Here is a 16,474-nt window from a genome sequence, read left to right as displayed (position 1 = left end):
CCTGAAGCGTGTCCCTGTTGCGTGTCCCTGTAGCGTTTCCCTTTAGCGTAACCCTGTAGGGTGTCCCTGTAGTGCATTCCTCTAGCGTAACCCTGTAGCGTGTCCCTGTAGTGCATTCCTCTAGCATAACCCTGTAGCGTGTCCCTGTAGTGCATTCCTCTAGCATAACCCTGTAGCGTGTCCCTGTAGTGCATTCCTCTAGCATAACCCTGTAGCGTGTCCCTGTAGTGCATTCCTCTAGCATAACCCTGTAGCGTGTCCCTGTAGTGCATCCCTCTAGCATAACCCTGTAGCGTGTCCCTTTAGCGTGTCCCTGTAGTGCATTCCTCTAGCATAACCCTGTAGCGTGTCCCTGTAGTGCATTCCTCTAGCGTAACCCTGTAGCGTGTCCCTGTAGTGCATCCCTCTAGCGTAACCCTGTAGCGTGTCCCTGTAGTGCATCCCTCTAGCATAACCCTGTAGCGTGTCCCTGTAGCGTGTCCCTGTAGTGCATCCCTCTAGCGTAACCCTGTAGCGTGTCCCTGTAGTGCATCCCTCTAGCATAACCCTGTAGCGTGTCCCTGTAGCGTGTCCCTGTAGTGCATTCCTCTAGCATGTCCCTGTAGCGTGTCCCTGTAGTGCATTCCTCTAGCGTAACCCTGTAGCGTGTCCCTTTAGCGTGTCCCTGTAGTGCATCCCTTTAGTGTATCCCTGTAGCTTAACCCTGTAGTGTATCCCTGTATCCCTGTATCCCTGTAGCGTATCCCTGTAGTGTATCCCTGTAGCATATCCCTGTAGCATATCCCTGTATCCCTGTAGCATATCCCTGTAGCGTATCCCTGTAGTGTATCCCTGTAGCATATCCCTGTAGCATATCCCTGTAGCGTATCCCTGTATCCCTGTAGCATATCCCTGTAGCGTATCCCTGAAGCATATCCCTGTAGCATATCCCTGTAGCGTATCCCTGTAGCGTGTCCCTGTAGCGTGTCCCTGTAGTGCATTCCTCTAGCATAACCCTGTAGCGTGTCCCTGTAATGCATCCCTCTAGAATAACCCTGTAGCGTGTCAATGTAGCGTGTCCCTGTAGTGCATCCCTCTAGCATAACCCTGTAGCATGTCCCTGTTGTGCATTCCTCTTGCGTAACCCTATAGCGTGTCCCTTCAGTGCATCCCTCTAGCATAACCCTGTAGCGTGTCCCTGTAGTGCATCCCTCTAGCGTAACCCTGTAGCGTGTCCCTGTAGTGCATCCCTCTAGCATAACCCTGTAGCGTGTCCCTGTAGCGTGTCCCTGTAGTGCATTCCTCTAGCATAACCCTGTAGCGTGTCCCTGTAGTGCATCCCTCTAGCATACCCCTGTAGCGTGTCCCTGTAGTGCATCCCTCTAGCGTAACCCTGTAGCGTGTCCCTGTAGTGCATCCCTCTAGCATAACCCTGTAGCATGTCCCTGTAGCGTGTCCCTGTAGTGCATTCCTCTAGCGTAACCCTGTAGCGTGTCCCTTTAGCGTGTCCCTGTAGTGCATCCCTTTAGTGTATCCCTGTAGCATATCCCTGTAGCTTAACCCTGTAGTGTATCCCTGTATCCCTGTAGCGTATCCCTGTAGTGTATCCCTGTAGCATATCCCTGTAGCATATCCCTGTAGCATATACCCTGTATCCCTGTAGCATATCCCTGTAGCGTATCCCTGTAGTGTATCCCTGTAGCATATCCCTGTAGCATATCCCTGTAGCTTATCCCTGTATCCCTGTAGCATATCCCTGTAGCGTATCCCTGTAGCATATCCCTGTAGTGTATCCCTGTAGCATATCCCTGTAGCATATCCCTCTAGTATTTCCCTGTATCCCTGAAGCATATCCCTGTAGCATATCCCTGTAGCGTATCCCTGTAGTGTATCCCTGTAGGCTATCTCTGTAGCGTATCCCTGTAGGGTATCCCTGTAGCGTATCCCTGTAGTGTATCCCTGTAGGCTATCTCTGTAGCGTATCCCTGTAGCGTATCCCTGTAGCGTATCCCTGTAGCGTATCCCTGTCATGCATCCCTGTAGCATATCACTGTAGGGTATCCCTGTAGTTTATATCTGTAGTGTATCCCTGTAGCGTATCCCTGTAGCGTATCCCTGTAGTTTATCCCTGTAGAGTATACCTGTAGTTTATCCCTGTAGAGTATACCTGTAGTTTATCCCTGTGGAGTATACCTGTAGTTTATCCTTGTAGAGTATACCTGTAGTTTATCCCTGTAGAGTATACCTGTAGTTTATCCCTGTAGAGTATCCCTGTAGTTTATCCCTGTGGAGTATACCTGTAGTTTATCCCTGTAGAGTGCTACCCTACAGAGTGCTTTTGATGCAAAACAGTGTGTTTTAATCAATTATTTGGTGACATTAACATATTTAGTATAGTTATATCTAAAAAGGATAATTTTAAATAATTAAAATCTTTAGATGTTTCACTATTTTTATTTGTATGAAATTCACTAAGGATGGTCCTCCCCTTCCTTTGAGGAGCCGCCAATGACCTAGGCCTATAACGCCAATGACCTAGGCCTATAACGCCAATGACCTAGGCCTTTGAGTAACTTTGCTTCAGGTCATGTTATTATATGAACAAAGGAATCTAGCCTGAGAGCCCTTTGGAGCAGGACATGTAATGTCCATGGCCTTTTCATTGCAAAAGTCCTGATTTTCTCAAAAATATATGTGTGCTGGGTTGTGTCCAGTCTGGGGGATGCTTTCATCTCTGGGAGGAAGGACATCAACATTGTACAGCAGCTGAAACCTGGTTCCATCTTTGTGGAAGCTCATTGGCCACAACAACACTAGGCTCCAGACAATTAAAGCTGTAAAGGAGGAAAACAGAGAAAAATAGACAAGACATTAAAACCCCGCCCCCTTGCATACCAGCGATAACGTTCATTGACCCCCAAGTCCAAGCAATCCTCTCAAAGTACAAAGACAGCATACCTGAAGTTTTGCTTGTTCACCCTCAATCGTCTCCTGCCAGCAGCATACTACTCTGCATCGCACTGCTGGCTTTTTTCTGAAGCTAAGCAAGGTTGGTCCCTGTATGGGAGACCAGATGCTGCTGGAAGTGGTGTTAGAAGGCCAGTAGGAGGCACCCTTTCCTCTGGTCAATTTTTTTATATGTCTAAATAAATATCCCAATGCCCCAGGTCAGTGTTTGGGGACATTGCCCTGTGTAGGGTGCTGTCTTTCGGATGGGACGTTAAACAGGTGTCTTGACTCTCTGTGGTCACTAAAGATCCCATGGAAGTTATTGTAAGAGTAGGGGTGTTAAATCAAATCAAATCAAATTCATTTATATAGCCCTTCTTACATCAGCTGATATCACAAAGTGCTGTACAGAAACCCAGCCTAAAACCCCAAACAGCAAGCAATGCAGGTGTAGAGCATGGTTAACCCTGGTGTCCTGGCTAAAATCCCAATCTGGCCCTCATACCATCACAGTCACCTAATCATCCCCAGTTTACAATTGGCTCATTCATCCTCCCTCTTCTCCCCTGTAACTATTCCCCAGGTCATTGCTGTAAATGAGAATGTGTTCTTAGTCAACTTACCTGGTAAAATAAGGGTTAAATTAAACAAATACTGGTGGAGGAGAAAAGGTTTATGCTGAAAGACAAATTCCCGAAAAATTGGTTATAACCTGAATTAATTAATTCCCGATAGCTTGTTATTGCTTGTTGACTGCTACAGCTGTACTAAAATGCCCTGTACACACTTAACCTGCTTCCGCCCAACAATGGTAATGCATATTTCCGTTAGGGAACACTTACTCTGGTAAGTGTAACAAAAAAAAATTTTCCTTTCAAAAATTTTTTTTTTTAAATTTTCTCTTTTCAAAAGATTCTTTTTTGAACAAAACTGTATTGAAATCAAATGTTTAATATATGAGAACATTTGCAGAATTTCGGCCAAATCCAACTTGTTCAGTCTTCTCCCGCTGCCGGTCAGTGGGCTTCCTCTCAATACCATATTTGGGAGTGGGGGGATATGGTTGTGAGTGGAAACACCAAGCGGATGCTTCTCATACACCCGGTGAAATATGTCTCATTCATTTATCTGTGGCAACACTTTGCATGACGAAAATATTAGTAAATCCAATGGATCTTGAAATATCCGCAGTAGGAGAGAGCAGGATGTACCATTTGACAGAGAAGCCTTGAGTGACAGAATGTCCCAGCCCCCTCATTATTAAAATATATAAATATATACAGTACCAGTCAAAAGATTGGACACACCTACTCATTCAAGGGTTTTTCTTTATTTGTACTATTTTCTACATTGTAGAATAATGGTGAAGACATCAAAACGATGAAATAACACATATGGAATCGTGTAATAACCAAAAAAGTGTTAAACAATTCTAAATATATTTTATATTTGAGATTCTTCAAAAAACTCTTTGCCTTGATGACAGCTTTTCACACTCTTGGCATTCTCTCAACCAACTTCATGAGGTAGTCAGCTGGAATGCATTTCCATTGTTAGGGACAGACGTTCCGCTAGCGGAACGCCTCACCAATATCCAATGGTATAGAGTGGCGCGAATGACAAATACCTAAAAAATGCAAAAACTTAAATTTTTCAAACATATGACTACTTTACACCATTTTAAAGACAAGACTCTCCTTTATCTAACCACATTGTCCGATTTCAAAAAGGCTTTACAACGAAAGCAAAACATTAGATTATGTCAGGAGAGTACCCAGCCAGAAATAATCACACACCCATTTTTCAAGCTAGCATATATGTCACAAAAACCAAAACCACAGCTAAATGCAGCACTAACCTTTGATGATCTTCATCAGATGACACTCCTAGGACATTATGTTATACAATACATGCATGTTTTGTTCAATCAAGTTCATATTTATATCAAAAACCAGCTTTTTACATTAGCATGTTTTGTTCAGAACTAGCATACCCACCGAAAACTTCCGGTGAATTTACTAAATTACTCACGATAAACGTTGACAAAAAAAATAACAATTATTTAAAGAATTATAGATACAGAACTCCTTTATGCAATCGCGGTGTCCGATTTTAAAATAGCTTTTCGGTGAAAGCACATTTTGCAATATTCTGAGTAGATAGCCCGGCCATCATGGCTAGCTATTTTGACACCCACCAAGTTTGGCACTCACCAAACTCAGATTTACTATAAGAGAAATTGGATTACCTTTGCTGTTCTTCGTCAGAATGCACTCCCAGGACTTCTACTTCAACACCCAATGTTGTTTTGGTTCCAAATAATCCATAGTTATATCCAAATAGCTCCGTTCTGTGCGTTCAAATCACTATCCGAAGCGTGACGCGCCGGCGCATTTCGTGACAAAAAATGTCAAAATATTCCATTACCGTACTTCGAAGCATGTCAAACGCTGTTTAAAATCAATTTTTATGCGATTTTTCTCGTAAAATAGCGATAATATTCCAACCGGGAGACGTTGTATCCGTTCAAACACTGAAAGTAGAAAATGGAGTCGTCACATGCACGCCCGCGCCAGTGCCATTGTTCTCAGAAGTACCACTCTCCAAAACCCCTGCTGTTTTTCGCCCAGAGACTGCAGAGTTATCATTCCACATTCTGGCGCCTTCTGAGAGCCAATGAAAGCCTTAGAAAATGTCACGTTACAGCAGAGATCCTGTATTTTCGATAAAGAGGCTACAGAAGGTCAAGAAATGGTCAGACAGGGTACTTCCCATATAGAATCTTCTCAGGTTTTTGCCTGCCATATGAGTTCTGTTATACTCAATGACACCATTCAAACAGTTTTAGAAACTTCAGGGTATTTTCTATCCAAATCTACTAATTATATGCATATTCTAGTTTCTGGGCAGGAGTAATAACCAGATTAAATCATTTTTTATCCGGCCGTGAAAATACTGCCCCCTATCCCAGATAGGTTAACAGGTGTGCCTACTTAGACGTACATTTGTGGAATTTCTTTCCTTCTTAACCTCTATGGGCTAGGTGGGACGCTAGCGTGCCACCCGTGGTGCACTCCATCAACAGCAGGTGCATTTCAAGAGCGGCAAATTTGAATCCAAATAAATGTCAAAATTCAAATTTTTCAAACATACAACTATTTTACACCCTTTGAAAGATAAACATCTCCTTAATCTAACCACGTTTTACGATTTCAAAAAGGTTTTACGGCGAAAGCATAAATTTAGACTATGTTAGGACAGTACATTTACAAGAGTTGTGTGTAATGTTTTGTCAATTCAAAGACCGGGTCACCAAAACCATAAAACCAGCTAAAATGATGCACTAACCTTTTACAATCTCCATCAGATGACACTCCTAGGACATTATGTTAGACAATGCATGCATTTTTAGTTCTATCAAGTTCATATTTATATCCAAAAACAGCGTTTTACTATGGCATTGATGTTGAGGAAATCGTTTCACTCCAATAACCGGCAGTCAAGTCAGCGTCACAAATTAAATAATTAAAATTAGAAAACATTGGTAAAATATTATATTGTCATTTAAAGAATTATAGATTTACATCTCTTGAACGCAATCAACTTGCCAGATTTAAAAATAACCTTACTGGGAAATCACACTTTGCAATAATCTGAGCACTGCGCCCAGAAAAATACGCGTTGCGATACAGACTAGACGTCATGTTGGGGAGATCTAAAATCGAAAATACTATGTAAATAATCCATTACCTTTGATTCTCTTCATCAGATGTCACTTCCAGGTATCACAGGTCCATAACGAATGTAGTTTTGTTCAAAAAAGCTCATCATTTATGTCCAAAAATCTCCGTCTTGTTAGCACATGATCTAAGCCAGCCGGACTTCTCGTCATGAACGAGGGGAAAAAATATATTTACGTTCGTTCAAACATGTCAAACGTTGTATAGCATAAATCATTAGGGGCTTTTTTAACCAGAACATGAATAATATTCAAGGTGGACGAATGCATGCTCTTTTATAACGTATTGGAACGAGGGTACCCAACATGAACTCGCGCGCCAGGTGTCTAATGGGACATCATCGTTCCATGGCTCTTGTTCGGTCAGATCTCCCTCCAGAAGACTCAAAACACTTTGTAAAGGCTGGTGACATCTAGTGGAAGCAATAGGAAGTGCCAAAATATTCCTCAGCCCCTGTGTTTTTCAATGGGATAGGTTTAAAGGTAATACAACACATCAGGTATCCACTTCCTGTCAGAAAATGTCTCAGGGTTTTGCCTGCCAAATGAGTTCTGTTATACTCACAGACACCATTCAAACAGTTTTAGAAACTTTAGAGTGTTTTCTATCCATATATAATAAGTATATGCATATTCTAGTTACGGGGTAGGATTAGTAACCAGATTAAATCGGGTACATTTTTTTTATCCAGACGTGCAAATGCTGCCCCCTAGCCCTAACAGGTTAACCAGCATGGCTACCACAGCATTCCGCAACGATACGCCATCCTGTCTGGTTTGTGCTTAGTGGGACTATCATTGTTTTTCAACAGGACAACGACCCAACACACCTCCAGGCTGTATAAGGGCTATTTGACCAAGAATGAGAGTGATTGAGTGCAGCATCAGAAGACCTGGCCTCCACAATCACCCGACCTCAACCCAATTGAGGTTTGGGTTTGGGATGAGTTGGACCGCAGAATGGAAGAAAAGCAGCTCAGCATATGTGGGAACTTCTTCAAGACTGTTGGAAAAGCATTCCTCATGAAGCTGGTTGAGAGAATGCCAAGAGTGTGCAAAGCTGTCATCAATCTAAAATGTATTTAGATTTGTTTAACACGTTTTTGGTTACTACATTATTCCATATGTGTTATTTCATTGTTTTCATGTCTTCTCTATTATTCTACAAAGTAGAAAATAGTACAAAATAAATAAAAACCCTTGAATGAGTGGGTGTGTCCAAACTTTTGACTGGTACTGTATAAAAACATCAATTTACAGCAGTGTAACCTATCTGTGAATAAAATCTATAGTAGATAGCCAGATAAAGTGAGATTGTTATACTTCTACGTACTAGTGAAGTTACTCCTTTCATCAGCTGTAGTTAGTCTCTAACCAGAGCAATCAGACTGCAGTCAGTGTACTGAAGGACAGCCCTGCTCCAACCCCAGCAGCCCAGGGCTCATTCCTTCTCTACACAAGAGCCCTTTGTGCCCTGTCTTTGCACTCACTGAGAACGACAGCGTCTGGGAGGTCTACAAGTGCCCCTTCAACATCACACTCTCTAAAAATACTGAGCCCTCACCGCATGGCTTAAATAACCTGTGTGTGCTTAGGCTTCCCTTTGGAGGACATGCTGACGGTGGAAAACAGACTACTGCTTTGGGCTGGTTGCTGGTTGGTCAAACACAGACTGCTGTTGCAGTAGGGTTCGGTCTATGCTGCCTGGTCTGTTTGAGGCTTTTCCATCTCTGGCTCCTGAAATGATGACTGACCTGATACAGGGGTCAATCCTTAGTGTGTATCACTCCTCGTTTGAGACAAACATTTGGACACATCCAGGACTTTGAAAGACCCGTTGAAATCCATCCAGTTGTCTGGTTAGATATCCCAAACGCTTGGCGACTCCCTCCCTCTCTCCCTATGCCCCTGTGTCCTAATAAACTGGCCCATTTCAGCCCTAATGTCAACCTCTGCCATCACTGCTCAGCAACCACTCCAATGCCAGTAACTGGGGATAGTTATCCATTTGGGTGAGCTAAAATGCAATTATTCTTGGAACAACAACCGCACAGCCATTAGAGTTTTATGGGAGACAAGGGTGGTCAGGGGTGATGCTTGGCATGCAGAGAGAAGTTTAGCCCTAGCTGGCATCCTCTTCGGTTGCCAGGTCAAAGGTTAACCACCTAGAAGATAATTCCCCCTCACAGCAGCATGTCTCTTCATGCTCCACACCATCCCTTCCCCGGACCATCAACCATTTTTTGTTTATTTACTTTTATGTTGTTAACATTGAGTTGTGCAAATACACAGGCTTATGCTTCCTGAGTCTGACGTAGCGTTGTACTATTGCTATCACCACAGTCCTCTGTGATACCAAACGCTGCTACACTGTACGCATGTATCTTTTCCCTTTGTTGCCTTTCAATAGCCTAATTATATCCCTATACAGAAAACAGCTTTTCATGGCTTGGCAATTTTATTGTATGACTGAAATTAATCTTCATTTGCAGTTGTTTTGAAATAGATAGTGATGTGTTTCTGTTATAATTTCTGTTTATATAGGGTGCATCTTAGCGTAATGCATGTTTTAGTGCAATTTTTGTACGTTCTTACTAGGCTCTTACACATAAAAGGCTTGGCCTGATATAACAGTAATGTGTTGCACATTAAATAGAATGTTGCCTTTTAGGCAAGTAATGAGTTTGGGGGTGGTTCTGCCTTTTGTCTGAAAATCCCTGTGTGACTGCATTCTATGCTGAACTACCAAAATAAATAAAACAAAACAATAATAAAACAAATAAAACAATTATTACAATAACGTTTTTTCTTTTTTAAGAGGGCTCATGATTTTAGCTTTTATTGGAGGTTTTCAAAAAAATGAAGGTTTACCACTGAGAGATACTAGCTAGAAGAGAGTAGTGTGTTAACAGTCACATATCACTATTGATTGACAATACAGTTGAGCAGATTATACACTTAGTGAGATTATCCCATTGCTCTACTATATCCCCCAGTGTGACTAGATTATACATTTAGTGAGGTCATCCCATTGGTCTACTATATCCCCCAGTGTGACCAGATTATACATTTAGTGAGGTCATCCCATTGCTCTACTATATCCCCCAGTGTGACTAGATTATACATTGGAAAGATTATCCCATTGGTCTACTTTATCCCCCAGCGTGACTAGATTATACATTTAGAAAGATTATCCCATTGGTCTACTTTATCCCCCAGTGTGACTAGATTATACATTTAGTAAGATCATTCCATTGGTCTACTATATCCCCCAGTGTGACTAGATTATACATTTAGTGAGGTCATCCCATTGGTCTACTATATCCCCCAGTGTGACTAGCTTATACATTTGGTGAGGTCATCCCATTGGTCTACTATATCCCCCAGTGTGACCAGATTATACATTTAGTGAGATCATCCCTTTGGTCTACTATATCCCTCAGTGTGACTAGATTATACATTTAGTGAGGTCATCCCATTGGTCTACTATATCCCCCAGTGTGACTAGATTATAAACTACTGTCTTTTTATACTGACAGACAGAAGCGCCCAGTCTATCCACTTTGGGGGGGACCAACAACCTAAACAAGGTATCTATTATCTATAGATCCACACTAAGAATGCTTGTTTTAATCACTTGTTTAATACATGTTAATACACCAACTGTGCCCTCTTAAAGATGGATTTCTGAGCGTGCTTTGTACAGGACTATAGTTTAATACAGTTTGTAAGGTTTGTATTAGACTCAGAGAAGGGCTACTTACTTTTTCATTTTCCTGAGTTGCTTTTAATGTACAGCCTAATCGTCTTGCTCACTAAGGCATGATTTCACCCTTTTCTATGTACGCACGCACACACGCACGCACGCACGCACACACACACACACACACACACACACACACACACACACACACACACACACACACACACACACACACACACACACACACACACACACATACACCTCTCTGTCACACACACTGCCTGCAGAGTTCCTGTCTGTCTGTAATTAGGTGTATCTCTGATGACCTGCTGCTCTCTGTCAGTTGTCAGAGTAGTGGGGAATGATAACCTTGGGGAGAGGGCTAGAGGCTGTAACTAACTATACATCTCACCGTCTCTCCTCTATCACTCTGTCTGTCTCTGTCTCTGTAGACAAACAAAGGTGACGCCCTGGCCAACCGGGTGCAGAACACTCTGGGGAACTACGATGAGATGAAGGAGCTCCTGACCAGCCACTCCAACCAGAGCCACCTGGTGGGCATCCCCAAGAACTTTGTTCCCCAGACCCCTGGCCCCATGGAGAAGCAAGACCAGCCCAGCTTCTTAACCAAGGGAGGCCAGAGAGGGAGCAACAGGGTGGGCACAGGGAACCATACCACCTCCATGCCCCCTCCTCCCTCCTCTTCCTCTCTGACCAGCTCCAGCCTGCTGCACGGCCATCAGAGCTCCAAGAAGTCCTGGTCCTCCGACTGGTCCCGGGGAGCCCACTGCAGCACCCAGGGGGTGGGAGGTCAGGGGGTGGGGGGCCAGGGGGTCCACGGGGTGGGAGGCCTGGGGGTCCAGGGGGTGGGGGGCCCATCCTGCAGCAGGGGGAAACACTCCTTCACCCATGAGCAGCAGCAGCAGCCCCAAAGACACGAGGAGCTGCTCATCTCACAGGGCGAGGTAGTGGACCACAGGGGAGACTCTAGCAGCAGCCCCTCCTCCTCCTCCACCTCCACTCTCTCAAGGAGGCACGGGGGCGGGCAGCAGCAGGCCGCTAAGGCCCCGTCGGCGGCCGAGCATGGCAGCTACAAGGACAGCAACACTCATGTTAAGTCTCCCCTGGAGCAGGAGCCGGGCTCCCACGGGGCCAGTTCCCCAGTGGCCTCTACCTCCCTGCTGCCCAGTGGCCTCTCCACGCCCACCTTCCCGCAGGGTCTGCACGTCAAGCCCAGCGCCGTGCAGCAGCAGAAGCCTACAGCCTACGTGCGGCCCATGGACGGCCAGGACCAGATGCCCCTGGACTCCCCGGAGCTCAAGCCTCCTCTGGAGGTGGTGGATGTGGGCTACAGCAACCCAGCTTTTGGCAGCACCATCACCAGCTCCAAGAGCAAGCTGCCCAAGCTGACCCTGACACAGACTGGGGAGGTAGGGAGCTGCATGATTCCCATAACACTACAGTACACACACACTGGCTTGGAGATAAATATTAAGTGCTGGGGAAAGGCCATTTGTTCTGTGTTAGATCGGCTGGCAGTAGGAAGGGGAAACAGGTTCAGCCAGATAAGATTGGTCTGTGACTTTCCCTCTGTTTTTCATTGAGTCCTGGCAGAGACTGAACTTGACATAGTGGAGAGGCCTCATTAATAATCGGCCGTTGATTTTTCCTCCTCTGGCGGGCAGGGCTCCTGCTCCTGATCCCAGCCAGCTGAGGGGCCACAGGGTTAAGGGGCCTTCCCTCCTTTTATCTAGTTTACCATACATACACACACATACCCACCCACCCACGCACACACAGTCCCTCACTATGAAATATTCATCTCCGAAGGTAAATCACTCCTGATTAATAGCCATTTTAATTCACATGAGCTTGTTTCACTTATTCATGTAACCAGTTCTGACATCTTAAAGTCATTGTTTTTTTTGTTTTAGCCTACAGATTTTGGCTTGTTCCCTCCCACAATATTGTAGGTATTTGGCTTGTTTCCTCCCACAATATTGTAGGTATTTGGCTTGTTTCCTCCCACAGTATTGTAGGTATTTGGCTTGTTTCCTCCCACAATATTGTAGGTATTTGGCTTGTTTCCTCCCACAATATTGTAGTTATTTGGCCTGTCATGTATACAAGCAGCATATGATGAATACAGTTCAGGACAGATGAGAATGGTTATTATTTCGGGAACAGTTAAGGACAGATGTTGAATGGTTATTATTTCGGAACAGTTCAGGACAGATAATGAATGGTTATTATTTCAGAACAGTTAAGGACAGATGTGAAGGGTTATTATTTTGGAACAGTTCAGGACAGATGCGGAATGGTTATTATTTCAGAACAGTTCAGGACAGATGATGAATGGTTATTATTTCGGGAACAGTTAAGGACAGATGATGAATGGTTAATATTTTGGGAACAGTTAAGGACAGATGTTGAATGGTTATTATTTCGGAACAGTTAAGGACAGATAATGCATGGTTATTATTTCAGAACAGTTCAGGACAGATGATGAATGGTTATTATTTCGGGAACAGTTCAGGACAGATGATGAATGGTTATTATTTCGGGAACAGTTCAGGACATATGATGAATGGTTATCACTTCAGAACAGTTCAGGAAAGATGTTGAATGGTTATTATTTTGGGAACAGTTCAGGACAGATGAGAATGGTTATTATTTCAGAACAGTTCAGGACAGATGATGAATGGTTATTATTTCGGGAACAGTTCAGGACAGATGAAGAATGATTATTATTTCGGGAACAGTTCAGGACAGATGATGAATGGTTATTATTTCGGGAACAGTTAAGGACAGATGTTGAATGGTTATTATTTCGGAACAGTTAAGGACACATGATGAATGGTTATTATTTCGGGAACAGTTCAGGACAGATGATGAATGGTTATTATTTCGGGAACAGTTCAGGACAGATGTTGAATGGTTATTATTTCAGAACAGTTCAGGACAGATGTTGAATGGTTATTATTTCGGGAACAGTTCAGGACAGATGAGAATGGTTATTATTTCAGAACAGTTCAGGACAGATGATGAATGGTTATTATTTCGGGAACAGTTCAGGACAGATGATGAATGGTTATTATTTCAGAACAGTTCAGGACAGATGATGAATGGTTATTATTTCGGGAACAGTTCAGGACAGATGATGAATGGTTATCATTTCGGAACAGTTCAGGACAGATGATGAATGGTTATTATTTCGGGAACAGTTCAGGACAGATGATTAATGGTTATTATTTCGGGAACAGTTAAGGACAGATGTGGAATGGTTATTATTTCGGAACAGTTAAGGACAGATGATGAATGGTTATTATTTCGGGAACAGTTCAGGAAAGATAATGAATGGTTATTATTTCAGAACAGTTCAGGACAGATATTGAATGGTTATTATTTCAGAACAGTTCAGGACAGATAATGAATGGTTATTATTTCAGAACAGTTCAGGACAGATAATGAATGGTTATTATTTCAGAACAGTTCAGGACATATGATGAATGGTAATTATTTCGGGAACAGTTCAGGAAAGATAATGAATGGTTATTATTTCAGAACAGTTCAGGACAGATGATGAATGGTTATTATTTCAGAACAGTTCAGGACAGATAATGAATGGTTATTATTTCAGAACAGTTCAGGACAGATGATGAATGGTTATTATTTCGGAACAGTTCAGGACAGATGATGAATGGTTATTATTTCGGAACAGTTCAGGACAGATAATGAATGGTTATTATTTCAGAACAGTTCAGGACAGATGATGAATGGTTATTATTTCGGAACAGTTCAGGACAGATGATGAATGGTTATTATTTCAGAACAGTTCAGGACAGATAATGAATGGTTATTATTTCAGAACAGTTCAGGACAGATGATGAATGGTTATTATTTCAGAACAGTTCAGGACAGATGATGAATGGTTATTATTTCAGAACAGTTCAGGACAGATATTGAATGGTAATTATTTCGGAACAGTTCAGGACAGATAATGAATGGTTATTATTTCGGGAACCGTTCTGGACACTGTAAAGTAACACTTGTCAGTAATTGCTGGAGGTTCAGGCAGAGTCTTGTTTGATTAGCATCAACAATACATTTATCCCTCCTTGTAGCCTCCTAGCTTGACACAGTTGGACCATTTTAGTCTGAAGTCAGTTGTGATCTGATGGCTTGTCATGTCACTCCATTTGTTAGCAACAGAAGCAGGGCTGAGAGTCTATTGTTGTGACGGCTTTAGCCTCAACTGTTTATCTTGTACTAATGTTGGGAGGTAAGAGATGTTAATTTTAATGCCATTGGCATTTGTATCCGCTCTCAGCCAGTTGCGGGCTGGAGGATATTTTTGAACCAGACAAAATGGAAGCTTTGCAGGTTAACATGATAGCCATCCTAATGTGTTCTCACCTGAGGTCACTCACTCATTATTTTAGAAAACTCTTTCCACCTGATTGGAATCCACTCCATTTAATCCTGAACATAATTAGCCAAGAAGCACACTCTCTCCCCTCTCTCCCTCTCCATTTAGAACAGCGCATGGGAAGAAAATAGCTACGTGGGAGTGATCCAATGTTAAATATTCAAACACAATTTGTCCCTTACCATTATAAGCCTAGACAGTCCAAAATGAGAGTGGGTGCTAATTTAGTATACATTGGGGCACCTGGAGGTATATTATAGATCCTCAAAGATGTTGACAGAGGAGGCCATGGCTAAGACTAAGGCTGGAAGAATGAAGGTATTCATGGAGCCTCAGAACTAAGACAGACCTCACCCACTCTGCTCACCAGTAATGAGGATTAATTTACCTCAATTATTCAATTAGGTCATTCATTTCAACCAAATTCCTGTTTTTCAAAGTATCTGAATAATGATGTTTGGTGACCAAGTGATCAGTGAAGCATCTGCACATGCTGTTCTTTGTGAAATTGGACTTCATTTCTCCTGTTCCTACTCTTTACCAATCAATCCCCTGTAGCCTCTGGCCTCGCTCCTTCCCCAGATCCTGTCTGTGGCCAGCCTCACTAATTGAGCCACCATAAAGGGGCGGCAGGTAGCATAGAGGTTAGAGTGTTGGGCCACTAACCGAAAGGTTGCTGGATCGAATCCCTGAGCAGACAAGGTCAAAATCTATTCCCTGGTAGGCAGTCATTGTTAATAAGAACTTGTTCTTAACTAACTTGCCAAGTTAAATAAAGGTAAAAAATAAAGAAAATAACATGTGGAAGGCCAGGCAATACACTCCAACAAAGAACTGTGTTTGTAGTACTCTTCCTGTTACAGGAGGATGCTGGGAGGGCTTGAAATACAGTGTCTTCTGTGAGACTTACTCATCTATGCACCATATCTCAATATAGCTAACCAGGAAATAAGTAGATAAACAACAATAAACAAGACTGACATATGATTTAACAGGTTGACACACGGCACCCAACTGTGGTGAGCCAACCAGATGTTCCCTTCTTTTAATAGTGTAGTCGAAGGCCATTCCCCGCTCCAAACTGCGATATCTTGAATCTTGGAAGCATATGGCGCAGTTACACCGTACAGTTAACCATATAGCCGGGCTGAAGACCTGGGGGATTTGTAGAGCTGCTCATCGTGCCCTGGATGCAGCCAGCTCAGAGGAAAATGGAGATGGATGTTGTTATTGGAGCGGGAAGGGAAGCAGGGTTGGGAGGGGATGAGAGAGACCCCCTGTAGAGCAGAGCGGGGCCCAGCTGGGGAGAGAAGATGGGGGGCGGAGGGGGTAGAGATGAGCGCCATCTCCACTCGCTCACTGACAGATGAGTCACTGGGTAAGCGACGGGGAGGAGGAGAAAGATGGAGATAAAAAGGGAGCGAGAGAGAGTGACTGAAATTGAGAGACACGCAGAGTTAGTCAGAGCGAGACAGGCAGACTGAAATAGCATGGGAAGGGGGTAGAGAGAGAGAGAGAGAGAGAGAGAGAGAGAGAGAGAGACACACAGAGAGAGAGAGAAGAGGAGCTTCCTTTTAAACACATCTCTCATGAGAAGAGAAAACATCTTCAAGGACATTGATTTGATTTTGCTTGGCTTTGGTTTGTTAAAAGGAGTAGATTCTGTTGAGCTTCC

General features: G+C 43.2%; 1 protein-coding gene across 1 annotated transcript in view; it reads left to right on the top strand.

Moving 5' to 3' along the window:
- LOC106611959 (AF4/FMR2 family member 2-like) overlaps positions 1 to 16,474 on the top strand; it is a 335,934-nt gene that overhangs the window by 69,440 nt on the left and 250,020 nt on the right. The window contains exons 3-4 of the mRNA XM_014212678.2: positions 10,207 to 10,257; positions 10,823 to 11,800. Of these exons, the coding sequence (XP_014068153.1) occupies positions 10,207 to 10,257; positions 10,823 to 11,800 (1,029 nt within the window). The remainder of the gene's footprint in view (positions 1 to 10,206; positions 10,258 to 10,822; positions 11,801 to 16,474) is intronic.

Source organism: Salmo salar, chromosome ssa09 (assembly GCF_905237065.1).
Source record: "Salmo salar chromosome ssa09, Ssal_v3.1, whole genome shotgun sequence".
NCBI lineage: Eukaryota > Metazoa > Chordata > Actinopteri > Salmoniformes > Salmonidae > Salmo > Salmo salar.
The sequence above is the reverse complement of the archived record's forward strand: the minus strand, read 5'-3'. Positions and strand labels throughout refer to the sequence as shown.